The sequence below is a fragment of the Phalacrocorax carbo genome, chromosome 6 (assembly GCF_963921805.1).
Source record: "Phalacrocorax carbo chromosome 6, bPhaCar2.1, whole genome shotgun sequence".
NCBI lineage: Eukaryota > Metazoa > Chordata > Aves > Suliformes > Phalacrocoracidae > Phalacrocorax > Phalacrocorax carbo.
Genome location: NC_087518.1, coordinates 6,893,336 through 6,908,014, shown reverse-complemented (window position 1 = coordinate 6,908,014; position 14,679 = coordinate 6,893,336). Strand labels below are relative to the sequence as shown.

Sequence of the window (14,679 nt, the reverse complement as noted above, 5' to 3'; positions counted from 1 at the left end):
TAACATCTCAACCTAAAACTTAATGGCCCACAGTGGGAATCGCTTTTGTGGCTGCAGTTGCATAGAGCCTTCCCAAACTGAAAATACTATATATCCCACATAATGAACAATGGAAATACTGAATATTAATGAAAATATAAATTTAGGGAACAGACCACAGTAGTCTATTCTAATCTACTGGCAAAAACAATCCAGTATGCAACCAGGAGGCTTGCAGAGCATGTGTGGTGCATTACAAATTCCCGTGGTTACTGTAACTCCATATATAATGAGTAGCCGGTGAATCTATTTGTATCAGTTAACATAATGGGAAAGAATTAAGTACGGCTTAATGCTCACATTTTATGCTTGGGTCCATTTTTTGATGGTACCTTTGTGCTACTTAAAGATCACAGGCCAAATTCAACTGTTTTGTAACTTCATTGGAACCAAGGGCACTCTGGCACCTGAGGTGCATTTAGCCTTGACCTTATAAAAATGTGTAAAAACCCTAATCCCCGTCTGAATGCTCTGCAGCCGTTGTCACTCTCCATGCGCATAAATGCACACTCCTCTGTGTGTGGAAAAGTGTGTTGTAAGCTTGATCCTTTTCCTTCTGGAGCAGACACAGAGTGTCAGTGGATTATATGCAAAACAAAAACTGGAGTGTAATTGTACTGCAGCTATGAGGAGTCTTTTATTTGTTCACTTATGAAGAGGCTCATGGAGTAGCACGGGACTTTGTTTTCCTATCTGTTACGTATTCCCGTCAGAAGCAAAAACATTATTTTGTAAGTAACATCGTAGTGGCTTATTATTTCTTAAAGTAAAGTATAGTATAGTATTTTCCCCTGAGCGCAGTATAGTCTGTAGTTCTGGCACATTAGCTGGCATAAACATTTTGATTAAAGCTTATGAATGTATTAATTACACCTGGGAAGTTTCCAAAGCTTATTCAAACTGCAAACTCTTCAAACTGCAGCCCCAAATCTGGATTCTTTCTATTAAATGTAAATATGGCTATCACAGATTTTCCTTTTCTTTCTCTAGGATGTTTGTATAAAGACATGAGGTGGCAAGGGTGCAAATTTTTTAACCCGTTAGTTTCTGTGAGCACTTTTTCAGGAAGTCTTCAAGTCTCTGAAGAATTTTTACTGCCATGTTGTTAAATATTTGCTTGAAGGCTAAAGAATTTAGTTCTGTTTAAAGTTTTCTCTGATTTCCTAGGTCTAGCAACACCTCCATATACTTCAACATTTATCAGAATAACATATGGGTATATGACCCCAAACAAGATGATAACACTGGAAGATAGGCTGTCCAGCTGAAGCTGTGTAAATAGTCCTAATGAACTGTTTGGAAATGTTGATAAAATTGGTCCATATAATTTCTTTTGCTCGTATTCCCATGGTGGATTGCTTATGTGTAACAGAGGGCAGAATTTGACCAGCAACGCCTGTGGAGTTGTTTGGGTATCACTATTTTTTTGCAAGAACTTTAACACGTTCTTACAACAACCTTCAACTCTATTGGGTTGCCTGGTGCATTGATGATGAGGATCTGAATTCTAAAATCGCTGTGCGTATGACCCCAAAAAGAAAGGTATATCTTATCTATCAACCGTCTGTGCCTCCGTCAAACAACCCAAGAATTCTCACCTAAGCGGTGCTTTGCTCATGCATTCATGCACACATGCATTCATTATGACTGACCTGCCCTAGGAAGGTCCATTAAATGGAACTCATTTCAAGCACAGATGGTCCTGAATAGCTTAATGTCTGCCTGGTGGCCAGAATAAGTGAATTCTTGATGGCCTTAGACTTCTGATCACATACATGCAGCCAAGGAGGAAATGAAAACATGTTTATCATTTTGATAAACAACCTCTCTCATTGCTGCAGGATGCTCCATGTAACTCAGAAGAGTCAAATACTATTAAATTGTCATCACTGTCAAAGAGAGAACATATAAGTTTTGCTACCTGAGTCATAGTTAATGACTTCCACAATGTATAACACAAATCAGTGCTGCTGTTTGCCTTTTTTATGTTTGTTTACTGATAAGTTCAGGCTTGGCTAGAATACAGAGGCGAGTTATAATTTTGAAGTGCAAAATATGCTTTTATTATTACCTCTCAGCTAGAGATATAAAAAACAGAGATGACTAGAAGATGGCTTTTTGGCTTCTGCCAGGCATGCACTCAGACCCTATAGATGATTAGATATTTTAAATCACAGCCACCCACAGTAGGCTCATACTTATGATAAAATATTTCACTCTGTGGTGTGTAAACTCAAGGTGACTTTATAACAGATACAAAAATGAACATAATTTCAGGAGTTTAGTGTCCTCCAATTAGAAATAAACCATTTGCAGGAGTAACAAACTCCCTGTTTTACAGTAGGAATGATGTGTAATTTCTACAGTTTCATATTTTAAGCCTATGCAAAACAAAGACTTCTGAAAGGTTAGGAAATATGAGCAGAATCGTAATGCCACAGAGAGTTGCCATCTTCAACAGCCCAGAATCCTTCCCACCAGTCAATTCTGTCCCTCTTGCTCTGGTAGGCATCACGTTTCCTTCATGCACAGTTGAGGGCATCCTGTGAACTGAGCACTCAGAAAGGCTCAGCTGTTCTAATTATCGAGTCCTGCTGATGTTTGGTGTGAAGAGGATATAAGTCATGTTAGGACATTTTCATGTACCTCCGAAGATTCTTGGAGAAAGAGCAAAGCTATTCCTGATTTGCAAGTTCCTATTCCATTTCTAATAATTTTCTGTTTTTCTTGGGGCAGGAGGACATTAAAAACACATAAGCTATTTTTCTTGCCATACAGCATTTTCTTGGATAAAGCAGCCACTCCATGAAATGTAACTAACAACAAACCATTCAGAAGACACTTAGAGGATTTTAGGGACCTTTCCTCTCCTTTTAAGATCAATGGCAAATCCTCTATTGACTTGAATGAGTTGGATGAGGCCGTTATTGTGGAAACAAAGCCAGAAGCTACCTTAGCTCAATAGACCATAAACTTCCCCCAAAAGACATTTCTGTTCTTTGTGACAAGGATTTAAACTTTTGCTGCACCTACAGCCTATCAGGTCAATAATTCACATTTTTTCAGGACTCCTGGCACCGTAACATCTCACCAGGTCTTCCCATAATCTAGAAGACCTGCTGAGAGAAAATCACTGGCTGAGGAACAGAAGATCCTCTGATATTGGTATTACAGCATTTCTTGGCGCATTCCCTCCCCTCACTCACCACACCTACCCACCCCCCCCCCCCCCCCCCAAAAAAAAAAGCAGTTGGAAATTAAAAAAAAACACGGAATAAAAAGGTACATCACACATCCATCTGAACATGTTGAATGTGTTACATTTTTATCAGTGGAAACTGAAGACTGATTCATGTCCCTCTCCCCGCTCGAACTTGTTTCCTCACTGTACAGCTAAACTAGAGATTTAAGCTGAACCTCCCCCCACCCAGTATATTTGTGGTATACATATTTCTATGACGAATGTGATCGAGTGTGATTTTTCAATGAGGTTTTTTCCTAGTCTCACTGTGTCCTTTTGTATTTGTCTGGGTACCTTTACTTTTATTTCATATATGGCTTTTTAAAAGTGTAACATGTACATGCATGGTCGCTAAAATACATACCAGCAAAACACATCACATGCAATGCTATCCAGTAGTCATTCATAGGCTAAACATGCTTTAATGGAACAACCTGATCCCACATAACAAATTTTCCAGGAAAACTGGGTGTGTAACATGCATAACTTTCTCCATGTGAGATGGATTTTTTTCTTCTGTGTCAGCCCTGGGAAGTGTGTTTTTATTACTGTTGTTATTATTATTATTTGCATTACATTTATAGCCCATGCAGATAAAAGTTCCAATTAATGTACTTAACTGGTGGTAAAAAAAGTGGTTTTTCATTGCTTTTATAGTTTCATTATGTTTTGCTGCTCCTAAACAACTCTACACTTTGAGTTAAATTCTTTATTGCTGCAACAACTTGAGCTTCCACATAATAATTAAAGGTGTTATAAAGCTCATCCACCACAACCCATTATTTCGAACCGATAACCAAATAAGCAAGACTAGCTCATGTGGTGATTAGTACTCATACAGCAAATTAACAGAGAAAATTAAGCATTTAGCTTATTCACAGGTATTTACCACACAGTCTATGTAGTCCAAAATTAGAAATGCTTATTACTACATACATTATCTTTATTGTTGAGGTTTCAATCAATAAAATCACAAATCTTTCTTCTCTTAAGGCATGACCATAAGATGAATTAAACCAATGAGAATCTTTTCGTTGCTTTCAATATGATATGGATGGGAGAACAGGGAGTTTATCTGACGAATTCCTTCATGGAAAAATACAAGCATTTTGGACTGAGTTGGTTGTCACAATTCCTCTTACTCCTAAGAGACATTTAAAAGACCGTGCGTCAGATGGTGGGTTTCTGAATTGTTGGGATCTCTCTTTTGTGGCACCTATTGGCTTTCAAAAAGCTTGTGTCAGCAGGCCAAATGCACCTGATAACTAATACATGAAGCAGCATTTCTCTCCAGATGTCTTAAATATTTACTGCAGAGTTAGTCTTGTCTCATCCTTGCAAACTCCTCAGTGCTTAACCCCATGACCACGCAACCTAAGCCCCTTTACCCTAACATTCACAGGCTTTCATTCGCTGACTCACCCTGGAAGGTCAGTGCTTTGAAAATTTAATATTACAAAATGTTTTCACACTTTGTAGAGCCCCTGTTCACTGGTGATAGTTGTACCACTTAATAGTGTGGGAACACCTCAGGGCACACCACCATATGACCGTAACAGCATATAGTCAAGGGAAATTCCTCCCTGTCCGTCCACCCCAGTGCTTCACTACAGGAATACCACCTTTGCAGGATCACTAGGTAACAGTTCTCACTCCCGGGAGGGGAGATGCCACTGGACTCCCAGACCGCTTCCTTCTTCACAGCCAGACGTGGATCAGCATCTCCACACTGCTTATTCTCCTACTGGCTGCAGGGTTACTATAGTGTTCAAAAGCTTCCTAAGTTGTTTCAAAAAGGAGAGTGAAAGCCAAAGGTAGGAATACTGCTTTTTATGCTATTGTAAAAAGCAATGGTACAGTTAGCGTTTTGTAACGGTATAAAGTAATAAGGCTTTTTAGCAAACCATCTTACACACCCTGCTCTTTAGTAGGCTGTGCACGATATTTTGTGCTAAGTTTAAACAAATCCTGCCAAATTTATGCTGCAGTTTCATGAAGTAGCCAAATATCTGTGGGAACAGGCTGGCACTATTAAATACTTGGTGATTATGAGCTAAATACAATCTGAACTGAGGAATCAAGCAATTACTTGGTCAGTGCATTAGCCCACTGCGGTGCCTCATCTCCTTGTACTGCACTGCTAAGGTGAATGGGATTAATACACTTGACACTTCATTTCTGTGCATAACATATGCCACAAACACCAAGTATTCATAAACCTTAAGCCACCGCCTATCTGTTTGTCACTCCTTGTGTTCTCCACCTAATCAAGATATTGCAAATGTTCATAAAGAACAATTAGGGAGAAGACAAATTAAGCCTCGTGATCTTGCATAATGGGAAAGTTTCCTGCCCTTAAAACTGCCTATGTAGTGAGTGGGGTAGCAAAGGGAAGTGCTGTTGGACCACCCGGTAATTTGCGGAAGCTAATTGTCATTCCCTAAAGGCTGAGTACTGGTATGGAATCACATAGTTGGAGAAAAACTTATTGCTAGATGGATTCCCTTAGCCCCTGTCCTTGTACAAGATAATATCTGGGGGAAGAGGCCTCCAATATTAGAAGCATAAAATCAGCCAACCGTTGTTGCACATTTACTATAGTATGTTACCTAAATTTCTTCAGGCCTGGACTTTGACACAGTCATTTTTAGGCTAAAAATTCTGCTGATGTCAGAGTAGCTTCTAATGTGAGACAGGCAAGCTATACCTACTGTAGAGGGACATTTATCTGCATTTCCTATTAAAACTGAAGTATTGGAGCACCTGGCTTATTCAGGAGCACACCTAATGGGAGAAATATGTTGTATAGAAGCCGTGCAGAGACACAGACAGGAGCACACCTGCGTGCTTTGATTAGCCACTGCTGCTCTTCCTAATCAGAGTGTCAATATTCTCTTTTTCTTTTTTTCTTTTTTTTTTCTTTTTTCTTTTTTTGCCAGAAGGAGGAACGTGTGAAGTTATAGCAGCACACAGATGCTGTAATAAGAATCGAATTGAGGAAAGATCACAAACAGTAAAATGCTCCTGTCTACCTGGGAAAGTGGCTGGGACTACAAGAAACAGACCTTCCTGTGTTGATGGCAAGTAGCTTCTCCTGTATATACGTCTCTCTTTGTGTACCACCCAGTAAATAGCTTTAAGTCTATAGATTATGCATAGGAACTTCGTTGTGTTCTCTATTTAACAAAACAGAAAAATCGATAAGCATGAGCATACTTTTACACCACCTTGCCTTCTACTTTAATGCATGGTTCTGTGCACATGGGTCACATTAAGATCTATGCACAAAAATAAGAGTACAGCATTCAGTACAGGTACGTAGATAAGTTTAACAGATTCTGTGGCAGGATCAGGCCCATAATAAATAACTGGACAAAATTTTCCCTGGTGTCACTTCGCAGGGCCCTCCCAGTGCCACACTAGTTTTGATTCATAAATATTTGAAAGGACAACAGCCATTCATTTTGATTTAATTAACCATTTGAAAAGTCAGTGGCAAAAAAGATAAATGAATCCTGGGGTCTTGTCCTGTAACAAACATTACGGAAAGCTAGGAAAAAATCTTTGTCTTTGGACATCACTGGTGGTGTTTCTTGTCATGGGGATTTTTCTACTGAAGGAAAAACACCATGTTATTTGTGTCTGGGTTTCGTATCAGGTCTAGGTCCACAGGGTTTTTTCCTCTCTGGGGCTCCTCTGCCACCATTGCGAGGAGAGACCGTGCAGTAATCAGGGAGAGGAGAGAGCCGCAGCTTGGAATTGTGTAGCAAAATATCAATCACATAAGAAGATGGGGAGTAAGTGGTACTAATCTTTTTAGTTACCTTTCCCTAACAAGCCATTCTGTGTTGCATAATCCCTCTGTGCAGCAGCTGTGTGAGACAGAATATCTCATGAAAGTTCCCTGCTACTCTTTATGGTTAATGTCTGGCGTCATCGTTTATACCACCCCACAGCCCAAAGGTGCTTCAAAAAGCCAGGGGTCATTTTGGCTAAAGTTGAGGTGGGGACCTCCCTGGTGCTCTCTTCATCCTTCCCGTGGCTGGATGTCCAAGTGCGGTGGCTTAGTTGCAGGCTTTGGAACCACCCAATATTTCCTCTTTGGGTCTGTTGTTTGGCATTCAACTTCCCCCCAAGTGAGTGAGAGGGGGGAGCTGTACAAGCAAACATTGGGCAAAACGGTTTCTTGTGGGTACCTTCCCTCAATCACATGCTGCAAAGGCACTAGCAAGGGAGCAGGGGCTGCTCCAGCTGTACCCCAAAGTTAGACAGGAGTATTGGTGGGCATAGTGGACTGTGTAGACAAAGCTCTGAGGCGTGCACATTCAACGCTAAAAAGATGAGAGATTTGGGGGTGCCTTGGAGGGATGGGAACCTCACATTTTCTTAGTATTAGTGGTGTGTACATATCTGGTTTATATAATAAAGATAGAAAGAAAATATTATTTCAAAACAGCTTTTAAATTTTTAAATTATGAGGTGGTAATTCATAGCTTGTTACAGCGGGAATGCGATTCAGCTTCTGAACTCATGACTAAAACCATGTTATGAATGCACCTGTGAATGATTACTGTTTAATCCACATTCTGTCATTCTGTTATTGCTTAATTACCCTGATAAAAAGAAGCTTTTCTTTTCTCACATCTAAAGAAACACACTCATAAAATCATAGGTGAAACCTACAGCTGGTCTTAACTAAAGATCAGTTGTACAAGCCTTGAAGAATTTCATGTTCTTCAGCAGGTCATGAAAAACAGAGGCACCAGATAGAGCAGAGAGACACCATTAATTCAGATCTTATAACTCTGTTCAGAGAAGGGGAGCTCAAAGAATGCTGTGTTAAGAATAAAAGTCAGGTGCAGGTGTGGACTGGAACCTAATTGCTCTGTCAGGATTACAATAAAAAGAAATGTTATTGTCTGGAATTTTGAAAGGAGTAAGGATAAAACAATGGCTAATATAAAAGTGCAAAGCTAGTCCCATTGAAGTCACTGGTAAGACTCACAGTGACTTCAAAGCCAAAAAATGAGAACTACAAAGGAATGTCTTCCCCTTTCAAGTTTAGTTGTTACAGTCAGCCCATAGTGTCTTTTGTAGATGGCTGGTGAACAGTTCAAAAGCCCAATATGCTGCTCCTAAAAAGTAATAGAAGGGGTATTTTCTTTGGCCTTTGTTTTATCCCAGACTTTGCTTTGTGACTTTTGACATAGTGACCTAAGTCAAGACTTTGACTTATTTAGTGGTTCTGCTCTTGCTAAGCCAAACTCTCAAAACTTCCCATGGGAGTCCCATTGATAAAAAGATTTGGGATTTGCTGTTTCTTTTGTACATGAGGACGTTTCAAAAGGTCACCTGCAACTTTTTTCCTTCTTTACCTTCCATATTGAAAGGATTAAGACTATTTAATCTCACACTGGGTTTTACACTGTATACTGTTTTAAGCCATAACCTGTCACTAAGAAACCTTGCTTGGGTCCATTAATTAAAAATCCATGGGTGTTCAGGTACAGCAGTATGCTCACACCTGAACAGACTGATCACCTTTGAGAGGTGACAAAGACTGGGAAACCCCATGTCAGCAGTTTGACTCCCATCTGTGGCTGATTGCCTTGAGCCATCTCTACTTGGTGGCTGAAGGTCTTGCCCTGTTTATACCATTGGCCAAACTGTGACTTAATGGGATGAGAGTCAAGCCTTTGGTGTTTCTCAGTCCAATTTCATCAGAAAACATCTCATCAAGGCTGATGCTTTGGCAGTTTGAGTTCGTGTTACAGAAGAGAGATTGCATTGCCTTCCACTCCTACCAGCCATTGCTCCAGGACACAGCCTGGCTGCGTGGGTAGGACTGTGTGGAGAACTAGCTTTGCTTTCTGTTTAAGAGAGAATTCAGTTACACATAGGAGAGAGCTTAAACTTTTTAATAAGTATCAGGGTTGATAAATGATCATTTGTCCTCTTGTTTTGAGGACACTCAACTACACTGCAGCTAGCACACCATCATAGTACATAGGACTCACTTATGCAGTCCTCCTCCTGAATAAGCTGAAAATCAGGCAGAGTATGTGTTATTTGTACTATGAAGGGCGGGAAGCTGCCGTGTATTCGCAAAGCATCACTCCCTGCCAAATCCAGCAAACTTTTTCTTTGGGGCTTCATCTTTAAAAAGTATAATGAGGCCAGGCTGTGGCAGCCTCAGAAGTTATAAATTATTCCTTCCCAATCATTCAGTAGACACTGTCCTAAAACCTGCCTCAGCCACCAATGAATTATGTAGTAGCAACAGTGAGAGCAAAACAAAAGCCAATTCTTGTCATGAAACAGAGATGCCAGTTTCTGTTTCTTTGCCACTTCTGTTGCACATTTACTTTCGTGATTCCCTTCAATACTTCAAGGCTTTTTTTTTTTTTTTTTTGAAAGATGGTTTTGAATGCTCCCTTCCTTCCCTACAATTTATCTTGTGTGTCACTTCACCATAGCACATACCATGGGCATCAGTCTGTTCAGCTCTCTGTCATGGCTGCTATTATTTTCTCCATTTGCCCATTTACCTCTCCAGAGCAAGTCCCAAAAGGATTTATTTCATTTGTGTTAAAGCACCTTGAGAAGGTCCGTTTTGGGGGTGGGGAAAGCAGTATCGAGCATGTCCAAAGAGTCCCCAGCCCTCTGTCTCCAGAGCACAGGGGACCTGTGCAGCTCAAAGTGCTACTAACCTTCTCTGCTGCAATGCTGTTGAACACAGCCTGTGCATCAGCTCTGAAGGTACCAGAGCAAGCTCCTGATCTACCGTCCTGCCCACCCACTTCAGAGATGGCCAGGGCCAGCGCAGGGCTTGAGTCTGCAGCTCAGCCTAACATGCAGACGCCTATAGCTTCACACTTTGATAGACCTGCTCTCTCTCATTTTCCTGTTACTGCAGACATTTTTTTTGTGTAACGTGCAGGTCATTTCTGCAAGGGTTTCTTAGCCGTGCTTCTGAATTCATACTTTGCCCTCCACTATGCTTACAAACAGGTTGTCTTCCTCATTTCAGAAGCCCATGAATTTTCCTCCTCCTGCAATAGGCTCTGTGGGCTTATGAGGGCACACAGGTGTCAACACAAATAGCAGAGTTTTGTCCCCTTGCTAGCTGTTGCATGCCACGTACAATTTCTCCTGTGGGTTCAGGTTTTATTCCTTTGTCTTTGTTAACCAATTTCTTCTTTTGGTGTTGTGGTTACCAGAGAGGGATGATCCCAGTAATGTCCTCTGTTTCTTTATAGCAAGTCGTCTTCCATCTTCCTGGTAGGGTCAGTTGTTGACAATCGTCTTTTCAGGTGTCAAGACCACATCCTCTAGAAAATCTGTTCACCTCTGCAGATAAAGATCAGTCAGTGGCTTCAAAATTTTAGTTGTTTTTTTTTTTTAAGTTAATTTTATGTTATTCCCCATCAAACTAAAAGAATACACTAAAATGGAAAAGGAAAAAAAACCCAACTCATATATTTCTCTTTTTTTAAATACATATGTAATTTTAAAAGAATTTTTCACCATTCCCTGTGCCCTGTGCATTTTTCACAGTAAGTGGGACCAAGGTTTCTTCTGCTGTTCATGCATAGTGTGGAAGTATTCTTAATCTTGTTCGTTACTTCATCAGAGCTATCTTTTTCCTGCCCCATCTTCTGTCTCAGTACAGAACACACTGAGCATAGTGAAACCCTGATGAAAAAATGTGACTTTTAAATACCTTTAAAGCTGCTGTTTGAACCTTTTCTAGATGTACTCAGCATATTCTCAAAATACTTAAATATTATTGAGGGATATACACTCAGAATGACTTCACAAAAGCCATTTTCATTTTCCTTTTGTTTTCGCTTTCTTACAACCCAAGACACTTTCTTCAAATAAATGGCTGCAGACTGCTCCAGGTTTGTTGGGTCTACCAGATCTTGGCATCATATGAGGTTTCATAACACCAAAATAATTTTCTTGTGACAATATAAAATGTAAAGGTTATACCAATACTGTCATATTTGGGTCAGGACTGTAACGTCCACCTCTCATTCTTCACTGATCAAATCTTCATGCAAAACTGCAGTCACCTTGCTGAATTTTCTACTGCGGCATGAATAAAGTTGGCTGTATGAACTAGAGAGCCACAATGAGCAAGTGGCAGCAGTGAATTAATTAATATACTTATGTCTTGTTGTTGTTGTTGCTCTCCTTTATGGCTTCTCTACACATTTTTTGGTTTGTTGTTTCACCTTTTTTTAAAGCAGTTCATTTTAGTACTCACTATGTATAACATAAACATTTGATTGGACATGACAGTCACCACCTTTTCTACACTCTAGTTGAAAGCATGTGAAATTCTCCTATTTGGAAGTTTCCTTTCCCTGTAAGGATATACATTTTTGCTTTCTACTGCGCTTCATGTTCCTCCCAGGATATCAGTAAACAGGACTGGTCACAAATAGCCAGTGAAGGAGGTGGGAACAGAGGCCAAGTGAACCTGTGGGGTTAAGCAGTAAATATTAACAGAAAAGCTCTGGTAATATTATCTCAGCTCTAATAATTCATATGATTGCTATAAAAATGTAGTAGGAATACACGATATTTATAATTTTAATACTGTCACTTTTATGCTGTGAATAATGTGCTTTGTACCATATCATTTACAGTGGTATTGAACCATTCTGTAGTCAGTAGGTGGTCATGTCCATGTGTTCTTCGAGGACTTTGAATAATACATAATTTGTTCATCTATACTGAAGTTTACTGTGTTACAGTTAATGATGCGCTCACACACATATTTTTAATGCTTGAATTTTTTGTTCCCTTCTCACCAGTCTTCTTCCTGTCTTTTTTAAACTCTTTCAGAGCCAACCTCAATACTTCTTGCACAATTATCTGTGAAAATTGTTGGACCACAGAGTATGGAATAACAGAAACGCACCTGCACTGGCTTTTGAAATCAGTCACAAAGGGACTTTCATGCAGGTTGTGCATGTTGCCAGTGCTTTTAGGAAATGAAGTGTTTTTAACACTGGTGGTGTGGTTGCCAGCCAGCAACTGCGCCCTACGCAGCCGCTCGCCCACTTCCCCCAAGTGGGACGCGGGAGAGAATTGGAAGTGTAAAAGTGAGAAAATTCACGGGTTGAGATAAAGACAGCTTAATAGCTAAAGCAAAAGCCACACGCGCAAGCAAAGCAAACCAAGGAATTCATTCCCTACTTCCCCTGGGCAGGCAGGTGTTCAGCCATCTCCAGGAAAGCAGGGCTCCATCATGTGTAACAGTGACTTGGGAAGACAAACACCATTGCTCCAAATGTTCCCCTTTCCTTGTTCTTCCCCCAGATCTATATGCTGAACATGACATCATATGGTGTGGGACACCCCTGGGGTCAGTTGGGGTCAGCTGTCCCAGACATGTCCCCTCCCAACCCCTTGTGCACCCCCAGCCCCTCACTGGTGGGGGGCGGGGTGAGAGGCAGAGAGGCAGAAAAGGCCTTGACTCTGTGTAAGCCCTGCTCAGCAGGAACTGAAACACCCCCATGTTATGAACATGGTTTTCAACACAATTCCAAAACATAGTCCCATACTAGCTACTGTGAAGCAAATTAACTCTATCCCAGCCAAACCCAGTACACTCTCCACCTGTTTCATAATGTTTACATCATGGTCAGGTTCCACACTATCCAATATATCCTTATTACCCCCCACCCCCCTTCCCATCCTTTGATATAATACACAGATATCATTCTTTTAGTCTATGGACCACTCCTATAAAATGTCCATAAATGTCCACAACTGTCCACTGAGTTCATTTAGTCCATGACTTTGGGCTCCATCTGTTGCGGTGGTCACTCAGGACAGGAGAGGTGGTGTGTTGCATGGAGTTACTGGGCACCAAAGCCAGCTCAGGTCAGGTCACTCCTGCACTTGCACTGCTTCTTTTAAGGCTCTCCTCCATTGTTTCAGGTGGCTCCTGCTATAGTATTTCCCATAACATGCAACTCAAATCATAGGTTACAACAATTTAAAGGTAGAACCATTATAATCTCCACCCCTGGTCCCTTGGAATCAGACCATAGTGATTAACATCGCAATGACTCCTCCCCTTGCCCCTGCTCTGGCTTGGATGTAGCCACAGACTGCAATCCCTTAGGGTCGTACCTACACCAAGTGGAGACTTATCTATGTGCCACAGTCTCTCCAGAGGTACACCTGCTGCTGCATGGACTTATCCACAGCCACAGTCACTTTGAGGTGCACCTGTTCCAGCATGGCCTTCTTCATGGCCCATACCACCTTCAGAGATACACCTGCTCCAGCGTGGCCTTACCCACAGCCACAGTACCTTCAGAAGTGAACCTGTTCCAACATGGTCTTGCCCATGGCTGCAGTCCCTCCAGGGGAGTACCTGCTCTGTCATGGGCTTATCCATGGCCACACACTTCGAGGTGCTCCATCATGACCTCATGCACAGCCACTGATGCATCAAGGTGTACCTGCTGCAGCATGGCCTTATCCACAGCCACAGACATTTTGGGGTGTAACTTCTACAGTGTGGACTTACCCTTGGGCCACAATCCCTTCAGAGGTATATGTGCTGTGGCACAGAGATAATCATAGCCATAGATGCTTTGAGATGTACCTGCTCTGGCATGGGCTTATCCACACCCAAAGATGCTTCAGGATGTCCTGCTCCCACACGGCCTCATCCACAGGTCACAGTCCCTTCGACTCAAGTTCACACTGGAGTTCCAGCCTGCCCCGTACAGAAGCAGCAGGGATGCCCTGGCCATCTGCCAGCCCAGGCACCTGGCCATTGCTGTTATCAGAATGCTCCCAGGCAGAGCAGAGTAAGATGATAAGCAGTACAGCAGTACAGCAAGCAGTGAAAGCAAAAAGCAGCCACTAACAAGCACTAGACTCTAATATATAGCAAGGAAAGCAAGCCCCATGGCAATTAATGGCTGAACAGCAATAAAAGCTATAAATGTGATCTAGCACAATCTGTTGTTATCTTGAACCCTTTGAACTTTGCCTGTGTGTGCAGCTTTTGCTTTACCTAATAAACTGACTTCATGCCAACCCATGAGTTTTCTCACTTCTACTCTTCCAATTCTCTCCCCCATCTCACTGGGGGCTGAGTGAGCAAGTGGCTGTGTGGTGCTTTGTTGCTGGCTGGGTTAAATCACAACAACTGGTCAAAAACAATGAGGAAAATGGAAGGTGCTACTAAAATGCTGTGCAGTATTTCTCCCTCTAAATTATTCCTGTTAAAAAGGTCTCTGCAGAGATCTGAGATGATCTGATTCCATGTTGTCTGCAACACAGGATTTAAACCATTAGCTCTCAGGCAGCAGGACTAGTGTTTTAACTCTCCATGGCCTGCTGTTGTCCTATTTTATACCAGT

General features: G+C 41.4%; 1 protein-coding gene across 1 annotated transcript in view; it reads left to right on the top strand.

Moving 5' to 3' along the window:
- Nucleotides 1-14,679, top strand: part of TAFA1 (TAFA chemokine like family member 1) — a 234,407-nt gene that overhangs the window by 176,112 nt on the left and 43,616 nt on the right. The window contains exon 3 of the mRNA XM_064453505.1: nt 6,220-6,360. Within this exon, the coding sequence (XP_064309575.1) occupies nt 6,220-6,360 (141 nt within the window). The remainder of the gene's footprint in view (nt 1-6,219; nt 6,361-14,679) is intronic.